Genomic DNA, 10,505 nt, shown 5'->3' with positions numbered 1-10,505 from the left:
ACAACTGTCATAAATCAGATTCCCAGCATGCATTCACTCACACATAGACAAAAAGAAGAAAACATTCATATGCTTGCTTCCAATTTAAACTACATTTCCACAGGCACATTTGAACAGTTCTCCACAAAATGTCCCTTTTGCACTGTTTGAGAAGATAAAATCTTCAAACCAAAGAACTGCTTGGGTTGCAAATACTTCAACCAGAGACTTTCTGATATTGAATTACGAGGAGAGAGAGAGAGACAGATTGTGAGAGGGAGGAACAGAGATGAGCGGAACGTAATAAAAACAAAGCTTTAGTCTAATAACATTCTCTAACATTACGCATAAGCCTAATCACCTGTCCTTTCTGCTTTATCAAATTGAATTAATATCAAATTAATGACTCGTGTTAAAGAAATGATCCGTAAGTCTCTGAACGTGTGGCACGAATGACAGCACAATAATTTGATCGCAGTGTGTCAGAGTCATTCAGCACATCTATGAGAGACGCTTCTTCACCACCAAAACAAGCGCCTCGGACCCTCTCTCTCTCTCGTTTCTGTCAGCCGTGACAGCGCGTTCAGCCACACAAAATGGAAATGTATAATTACTACGGCCTCAAATGCTAATTAAAACTTTGCCTAATAATAATTTTCAATAATTACACATCCCAAATGGATTCTGGGAGAGACGAACATCTAGGCAATTATGGCGGTGTACTTTCTGACTCTGAGAGAAATGTGCCATCCACATACAAGAATAAAGAAAACCTAGCAAACCACATACAAACCTCGAACGTATAAGTAGAAGGATTTCCTTTTAAAAATGACAATTAGTGGGCATAAAAACAGATGAATCAAAGAAAACAATATCATTAAGTCATCATTAACACAAAAAGCTGACAGCGAAAATAAGGCGTGACGCAACACAATCAATCACACCGCACAGCCAATCAGAAGAGCTGTCTCTTTTGGCGCGTTTTCTCGCGCTTTCATCACACTGTCTGAAATGAAATGTGATGAAATGTTTATTTCATTTCATGGCAGATTTCTGCCACATCGTTTTAGATTTTTTTTTTTTTAACCAACAACCGATAAAGGAGACAAATTTAACTTTTTTTTTACATTTGGCTCTTTAAAGGTGTATGTTACGGTGGCCGAGAGAGCTCAACGCGCTGAAAATAGAAAAAACACCTGCAAATTAAGAAAACAACTTTGTCAATTTTACAACACAGGCGCTGCAAATGCTCACAACACAACCAAATAAAGAAACGTGCTGCAATTAAAAATCTTTATGTGTTGTGAGAATTTGCAGTGTTTCTTTATTTGTTTGTGTTGTGAGCATTTGCATCACCTGCTGTCAAATTGATGAAGATGTTTTCTTGATTTGCTGGTTGTTTTTTCTATTTGCATGTGTTTTCTGAAGTTGCAGCGCATATGTGCCCATAACCAACAGTGAGATTTTTAAAAGAGAAGTTGTCCAATTTTTATTGAAATACTTTTGCCTATCCATTGAATATATGAGTGAGTTAATATATGATCTGTTATTTTACTATTATGTTACTACAAGATTATATAAAAGTCACCTGTTGGGTAATTTCCCTGAAAAGTGAAAGAGTTGTTTATTTAAGAGTGGTTAAGAATTTATTGCTGAGCCAATGGCATGAGTTTGAGGTGAAGCCATCTGTTTGTTAGAAAAGGAGTGTGTTTGTAAAAACCTGCTTAAAAACAGTCAGAATGTTGTAAAGTCATTTGGCGCCGCTAGTGGTCTGAAATGACACACCTTTCGACAAATTCCTTTACATGCACTAATGTCTCTTTTTCTCCCAGCATTCCTCTTCTGCACAGGGCTCTAATTAATCCCGAACAGATAATGTGGTGTGCGGCCTTTGTAATTATCACATGAAACTCTTCATTCTCCAATAGCCCCGAATTTCATCTCAAATTTAAAAATTGGACCATAATCACAGATGCATATCACCTCTTCATCTTAATTGATAATTACGGCGGTGTTAATTTGCAGCCATCTATTATCACACACGCAGGTAGAGTTTTTATCAGGGGCTGGGAGATGAGATTGGATTGTACTATGGGACTGTCTGGTTTGGTTCAGCTACAAAATCAGACATCAGAAGACTATGGAGAACGGTTCGGACTGCTGAAAGGATTATTGGTGCTCCCCTGCCCACCCTCCAAGAACTGTATACATCCAGAGTGAGGAAAAGGGCTCAAAAAATCACTCTGGATCCCTCACATCCAAGTTATCCCCTTTTTGAACTTTTGCCATCTGGCCGGCGCTACAGTGCCCCAAATACCAGGACAGCCAGGCACAAGAACAATTTCTTCCCCCAGGCAATCTCCATTATGAACAGTTAAATGTTCCCCACATTATGCAATAAAAATGTGCAATAACCTTATATTTATTTGTTACCACCTCCATCCTAGCACATCCCTGCATCTCATTCTATTCTATCATCTATAGCACAACTGTACATACTTATTTATTTTTCAATTTTTTGTCTATTTATATTTACATATCTGTATTTTTTATTCTCATCTTATTTTTATTGTCTGTGTTGTCTCTGTGTACTGGAAGCTTATGTCACTAAAACAAATTCCTTGTATGCGCAAGCATACTTGGCAATAAATCTCTTTCTGATTCTGATTCTGACTGTTCATCTAGTGCAGTGATTCTCCTCCATGGATATGCAGCTAAAGGGAAGTCTCAGTTTTAAAATGACAAATAGTGACTAATTGTTTCAAATGCAGATTTATTGAAAATGTGTTATATAAAAGACAACATTTTGAACATAGTATTAATGTATGCAGTGATACTAGGTGCAAAGATCATTCTGTTTTGTAAAAAGTTACATACGTGTTTCACATGATTATCACATACTATGATCAATAATACTTTTATTTATCATGTTACCTGACCTCTGAATGCAGAGAGAGTCTTTTGTACCAAAATACATGTGAAATCATTAAACATGAATGAAATACTATCAAAAAAGTAAAGAATCTTAAAACAAACGGAGAGGCAGCTCATTCATAAGTGTGGATTCAGGTGGGAACGCTATACCCAGGAAGACGAGCGGTTCTCATCCTTCCTCTGTGTCAGAGGTTCTTTGGACTCTCCTTTCCTCTTCCTGAAAAACAACCTCTTTTTCTTAATCTTTCTCTGATTATATGACTTCACATACAGGACAGTTGTACTGTGGTATTTTTATAAAATATTCAAGACTAAGATTTTCAGCATGAAATTGTTGTACTTTTTTGTGATACATGATCAAATCTGTAAAAAAAAAAACATGTTAAGATGTTTGCTGAATGACAATGTTGATTTGCATCTCGTACAGTGGCTTAATATCCTTCCATTATATAAAAGTTAAATTCAAAGAGTATATGGAGTGCTCTAAAATATTTCACGTAAGCACAAGCAGACACACATTAGTGCACACATACCACAGTTTCAAATGATCATTTTAAAGATTGTACAATAATGTGCTAATAAAAGTGGTGCTGGAATGTGTTTATATCTGGATCTGAGGGCCAGCATTAATCTTACAGACGCACAAACATATGGAGGGACCGTCTGAGTGGGAGTGAGTTACATATGGATCATTGTCCCTGCAAATGCTGTGTCAGGGCTCTAAGATGTAGCTTTGGCTATCAAGATGGGATAGTATAGAGCAAACTGTTAGTAAAAAAACATGTAAACACCTGTCCGTAACTGTAGGCACACTGGTGTTTGCTCTAGAAACATCGTACACAAGGTGAAAACACATGTTGAGGTTAAACAGCTGCCGTCATCTGACTTTTCTGTCTTGGGTCTCCGTACGCGTAGCGCTCTGGGCTGCTGTTGCGGTAGCCGCCGCGGTTCATGGTGTCGAAGCGAGGGCCTCGGAGGGGTATGGTGGGAGAAGGGGGCACGTCCTGTCGAAGTGGGCCTCTCTGCTGTGGAGGATGGTGATAGAACCCTGAGTCGTTCTGCCGAGGGTCCACAGGGCGAGGGTAGTTATCTCTGGGAGGGTAGCTGGGGTGGTAACCGGGCTGTGGGTTTGGGTAGTGCGTTGGGTCCCTGTGTCCAGCCCATGGCTGCATGGGATACTCATTAGGTTCGACTGGTGCTCTTCTGCAAGACAGGAAAGATAAAGGAAAGTTAGGATCTGAAAAGAGTTAAGCATGACTTTACCATGATCAAGTATAATTTTATCTGGGGAAAAAAAATAAAGATTTATCAAACTGATCTGTTTCAAAACCAGGAGAGCTGCTCAAATAGAAAACATCTGAGACATTTTTAGCCTTTTTGGATTATATATATATTTTAAATTTATATATGATAATATAATACTTTTTGTGAGATAATATGAATAAACAGCAATTACACACAACCATTCAAAAGTTTGGGATCGGTAAGATTTCTTAATGTTTATAAAAGAAGTTTCTTATGTTCACCAAGGCTGCATTTATTTGATCAAATATACAGTAAAACATACAAATTTTCAGCTTCATTACTCCAATCTTCAGGTGTCACGTGATCATTCAGAAATCATTGATTTTGCTGATTTGCTGCTAAAGAAACATGTCGTCTTATCAATATTGAAAACAGTTGCTTAATATTTACTTAAAGCTGCATTCCGTAAGTTTTGCCTCTTTGTCGCCATCTCTGTTTGAAAACGAGGAATTGCAGCTTTGTGTGGAATTATCTTGCTAGCGTGGGCTGTATTCTGTCACGGCTGCAGCACGGATGAATCTAATGTTTTGAGGTGAATGTGTAGCTGTCAGTCACCGCACTGGTGTGATTGTTTACTGTACTTCGCAATCACAGATTCTAGCCTATGTCTTGGAATATATGACCCAAATAAGAATTTTCATCGTATATTGTCATCTGAACAAGTAAGTAACAAGTCTGCCACATTTGTTCTGACCAACGGAGGAAAAAAGCATGAAATTGCGCTACCAATGGTGATTTAATCTAAAGATCAGTTAGCTCGCATCACATCAAACCGTGCAAAGTATTATTATTGTTATACTTTATTCTCAAATTATTAATGTTAACAACATCAGCATTGCATGACTATGAGTATAGTGTGTATTAGCGTGTAGATTTCAATTTCTGTACAATCTAATATCTAATTGTCATACCATTCGAATTTCATATTAAGAAATTCTTTTAACCCAAAAAGCAAATTATGCTCCCTTCGAACTGGTTTTCTTTAAAATACAAATCGTGTTTAATCCCAGGCTATCTGTAATCAGAAGCACATTTAAAACTGGAATATAATTTAATTTCATTCACATGTGTTTCATAAACGCATAATCCTTTCTGGATTACAATCTGCCATCAAAAAAGGCTTTAAACGATCCGTCACCTGCAGGATCCTCACATGTGATAGCCTAGTAGCCGGGACAACTTCTTTATGTTTACAGACGTGACATAATGATGCAATGCCATGCTCGAATTTCCCGTGAAAACCTACCCGTACCACTCAAATTAGAAAACATTATTATAAGCTAACCGTTGTGAATTGGGCTAAAGTAAGGTGATAGTTTTGAACACTGGCTGGTCATGTACTAGCTCAAATACTGATTTCGGATCATTTTTAACCAAAAAAAGTTAGGGACTGCAGCTTTAATTAAAATATTAATATTAGTTTCTCCCAGGACTCTTTAATGAAGAGTAAGAAAAAAAAGAATCAAAAAGAAAGAATTTATTTGAAATAGAAATCTTCGAAACAGAAAGTTCATCCTTGAATAAAAAAAGAATTCATTCTTGCTGAATAACACTTAATTTCTTTTAAAAAATGTTTTATATTTTGGAATCAACTCTCTGCGTTCACATGAAGATCTCTATTTGTGTTAAGGAAGTGATTCATCATTACCCGAGTTAAGCTACCTATGAAGAGTGATTAAAATTAGTCACTTGAGGGTCTCTTTTAGTTAGGATGCTACCTTAGAAACTAGCTAACTATGTAGACAGTAGACCACCAGTCAGTTTACTAGAGAAGCTTAAGGAGTTGGGTCTGCAGGTTGTACACTAAAATGCTGCAGGGATCAGGAGCCTGAGGACCAACAGATAACGGAATACAGTAACCCCTAATCCGGCCAGTGGCATTTTGTGGAGAATGAGAGGAAGGGAGGGAGGGTGAGAGTGAGTCCTGGTATCATGATCCTGTGTTACATGCGCTGAGGCAAGCGTGACATACCAAGGACCTGCAACATAAACATTTTAACAGGTCTCAAGCACATACAAAGTCTGGGACAGGAACTGACATGCGGTCAGGGTCCCTGGAGACGGTAGACAGTTGGCCATCTCTGGTTTCCTCACACTGGCTGATTAGGGTATAATCTCCACTGTAAGGTGAGACACCGCACGCTAATTCGGCATGGATCACCTTTCATAGCACAATTCGCATTTTTCTGGCTCTCGCGCTGCTGTGCTCTGAATGCAGAGTTCCAGAGGCTTTAGCCAGCAGTTATATTACACCTCAGCTGAAAGACAACCAGAAAGAGACCAATGAGAACGAGAGTGAAGACAAAACCAGACAGAGCACAGTACGATCATTCGCTTTTGCCAGACTGCAGAATCAGCTGTCTTCCTTCCCCTCCTTCCCATTCCGGTCATAGCTCAGTCTAGTATCAATGACAGCCTCGGCATGCCACATGTCTTAAGGAGCCTGGATCGTTGTGTTTGACTTTCCAGACCATCCCCATTAACTTATTTACGTGTACGACGTGTCTGCGAACAAGCTTCCCGTCTGATGGCAGTATCAATTAGCTGCTTTAGTGCAAGACGGTCAGTGTACGTGTTTCACACATATCGTGTTACTCCTGCTGAATGAGGAAAACATCAGTCTGAAGGCCCTCGACTCTTTCACTGTGGTCTCGTTCCCTTTAAGGGAGGATTTCCTGAAGACCTGGAGGGCAAGATATCAGGCATTCCAAAAATCATCTTAATCTCTCCAAAGCTGTGACCACCCATCCAGTGGGACAAGCGGGCATCTGGACGCACACACTCCCTCCTGACCCTCTTAGTCAGTCATTTGCTATATCGTTGGAGGTGACGTCACAGCCTCAGCTGTCCCAGATAAGCAGTGTGTGTGTTTGCAAAGTGAAGGCCAAAATCATCATTACTGTAGGAGATTATCAGATTTGCAGTGACTGCCTGCACCTGGTTCTGCTAGCTCTTTCAAGACCTCACCTCAAGCCCAGGACATTAACAATTAATCTTTCCTGTTCTCAAACCTATAGTTCTCCTACAGGCTAATACAAAACACTTATACTTCTGTTCTGGTTTAATCTGTTCTTGATGTTGAGTCCTACAGTTTAGAGAGACGGTCTACAGGGACAGTAGGACACAAGAGGCCTAGAGGGTGAAGAATGTTCCACTGTGAATACGATCAACAGCTGGGGAAACCAGAGGAAGCAACAAGACTGGAAATCATTACTGGCACTTTCCATGAACAGGGTACAAAATAAGGCCTGAAACACTTGAACATTTTTTTTTCCTTTGGGGCAATGAAAGCGGGTACTTAAGAGGCCAACCTAAATTTTATATGACGTATTTTATTTTCTATAGGTTTTGCCATTTTTAAAAACCCTATTGTAATCCAATTTTTCCTCAAAATTTTAAACATAAACAATTTAAAACCAGGACTCGTTTTTTCTTAATAAGAGTTGCGTTCATTTAGATGCAGAACGTCTTTACAACCTCATCAAAAGTGATACTTTTCAGACACGCACTCCACTTCGGTCACATGAGACGTTGTCAGGCCATTTGTCAGTAAAAATGAATTTTCCTGTCCTGTCAGCCATTATACTGTGCTCGTAGTATGTGCTCTTCATGCACAAATACAGTGGCATGCGCTCTAGCCTGTATCATTTCATATTACAACGAGCATGCGTGTCAGATTCATGTCACGTTCAGCACCGGCAGCTCTTATTGCAGCCAAATAACCTAATAACCAGCTGCTGTGATGTCTGTTAATCAAAGAAAAAAGAGGAAATCAATAACTTTTGTAGCTTTAAAGATTCATCTACATTTAATTTAGAATTTAGTGTTTGATAACTATTCAATTTCTGTATATTTCCTACTTGCTGAATGGGAACAGGTAAATATGCCATTCATTATAATGGGTTAATGTGAAGATTGTTTTAAGTTTACTTAAATTAGAAGTCGTTATTTTTTAAAGTCTAATAAATGTTAAAATTAATAGCTCTCAATTATACTGTATTATGCCATGGTCTGTCTGAATACTCGATTCTGATTGGCTGGCAGGTGTTGATTAAATTCGTTTAACTGCACAGGTAGTTCCAGGTCAGTTTAATCACGTTCTATATTAAAGCGCTTCCTATAAACATTGGTAACCATAGTAACACACAGTTACAGTTGAATAGTAATACAGATGAAAATAACCGTGATTTTTATCGTTCCGGTCAAATATTTAATATGTGAATGCTGGCAAATGGCCATAGCATAAATGGGATAATCAACGGCTAGCTGTGCATTAAACGATTTGAATGCACCTCCGCTGCGTGTCGGGTGGTTCAAACCGTTTAATGCACAGCTAGCCGTTGATTATCCTTTACATGTTGAATGGCTATAGTCAATGGTTAAACACTAGGAAAAAAAAGAACAATTTCCTAGAGACATCAGTATATTGTAGCATTGGTATCAGTATACTGGCCTTCAGTCATAAAAAAGATGCCATTAAACAAATATTAAAAATATACTGTATGTTGTTTGTACATTAATTTCAAGATTGAATGTGAAATTATTGCAATATAAATGTATATTTAAAAACTTCAGTGTTAGGTGGGATTAATCGCAATTAATTTAAATAAATTTTTTCATTGACTGACAGCAAAATAAAAAAAAAAAGCTGGGAAATCAGGAAGTGGCAGCATGTTATTTAGTACAGGCATGCAGTTTGAGGATCAGCAATCAAGATAAGAAATCTAGAAACATTAGGCCGTTCTTGTCTAAGTATCTCATGGCAGTGAATTTAGTATTCAGTCCGTGAAATCCTGATTTTTCGAACTAAATGTGCTATAGTGGTATGTGGCCCACTGGGACACATTTCCCTCCTGGTTTAAAGACTCTGTGCAACTGCCTTTGAGGCTTGGTTGGGAATTACAAGACATTCCTAATGTGCAGTTATTTAAATGGTTTTGTGGGCTCAACAGCTGGGAGCAGCTGTTTTGAGGACCCATGGCCCTTAGTCAGGGTAGATGGCATATTTAATCACTTGATTGAAAATAAGGCTGTGAGGGATAGAAGTACAGACCGCTCAACGGGATGTATTGAGTGCCGCAGATTGGTCAGCTGACAGATAAAATAAACAATTCAATCAATAATAATCATTGATTCCAAATCAATGATACAAACAAAATACGAAAAGTGTTAAAAATATTCCATCCACCCTGACTAAGCTCCACAGAAAGAGAGACAAGCTACCACATACAGTGCCTACAAACATTTTGAGCTTTACAAAGTCATTCAGAATGATTACGTATAAATGATCATGGCATGATTCCCTTTTGATAGCCACATGGATAAACAGTGCAGACTAAATTAGTCCCCTGAGAAAATCCTGCAACGCAAATAGCAAAAAAACTGAAATGATCCTCTTTCACAGAATGAACAATGAAAGGTATATTAAAAACCTGCCTCCAGTTCTCCATCATGCAGTGAGCAGATGCAGACAAAATGATATTCTGGGCCGTTTTACCATTACTTTCAAACCGTGATGACAGCCATAAGCCAGCATGTTATACACGGAGACATCTTCACTTTCTCAGGCTCTTCATATCAGCCAAATTCCAAAGCGAGTAAGAGACTGCTGTCTTCATTTGGGCTTCCTAACCCAGTTAAGCACTTATGAAACTCAAGGTAACAAAGTTTCCCTCTTAAAATGAGATTTCATTATCAACTCAATGACTCTTTAATGACAGAGAAACCAAAACAAAAGAGCAATATAGGTAAAGTGAGAAATAATGAAAGATAAACGCTTCGGTCGTCCATCACCAAAGAGAGAAGAGGGAAAAAACAGAAGGTGCCAGCTGTTCACTCCTCAAACCTTCATCCTGGAACATCAACTCCAGTGTCTGATTGGTGAATGTTGTCTGGTGAACGTCTGTTATCTCGTTCTTGCTGTTGTCACCGAGGACCGTCGTGTTCGGCTGTCTGTAAAGCTTTTCGCTTGAGGAGCTTGTAGCTGACAATCATTTTTTTGACACGGAAACATTCAAACCAGAGCATCCTAGCTATCCCAGACAGACTCTGCCCTGAAATAAGTGCCATGTTTTGGAGATTACATCAGAGCTCCCATAGTGCACCTGGCTGAAAAAGTAACACCGTGGACCATCTGAAGGCCGGGCTGTTTATTCAGCTGCCCTCGGGAACTGTGCACCTTACCCTCACACACACACAGACACGTACACAAACACACGGCCTGCTGACCTCTGGCTGTCATATAACACCGGGTAGGATCCCACTGAGACGACAAATCCAGGCAGGAT

The 10,505-nt window shown here is 38.9% G+C and overlaps 1 protein-coding gene across 6 annotated transcripts in view; it reads right to left on the bottom strand.

Annotated features, from left to right (window-relative positions):
• Window positions 1-2,743: 2,743 nt before the first annotated feature.
• pard3bb (par-3 family cell polarity regulator beta b) overlaps window positions 2,744-10,505 on the bottom strand; it is a 332,607-nt gene continuing 324,845 nt past the window's right edge. For 5 of the 6 annotated variants that reach the window (XM_058786234.1, XM_058786238.1, XM_058786237.1 and 2 more), the window contains exon 23: window positions 2,744-4,116. In XM_058786234.1, coding sequence (XP_058642217.1) covers window positions 3,777-4,116 — 340 coding nt within the window. In that variant the 3' untranslated portion in view covers window positions 2,744-3,776. The remainder of the gene's footprint in view (window positions 4,117-10,505) is intronic. The other variant, XR_009272746.1, reaches the window with a different exon arrangement.

Source organism: Onychostoma macrolepis, chromosome 09 (assembly GCF_012432095.1).
Source record: "Onychostoma macrolepis isolate SWU-2019 chromosome 09, ASM1243209v1, whole genome shotgun sequence".
NCBI lineage: Eukaryota > Metazoa > Chordata > Actinopteri > Cypriniformes > Cyprinidae > Onychostoma > Onychostoma macrolepis.
This window is presented reverse-complemented; position numbering and strand designations above follow the sequence as displayed.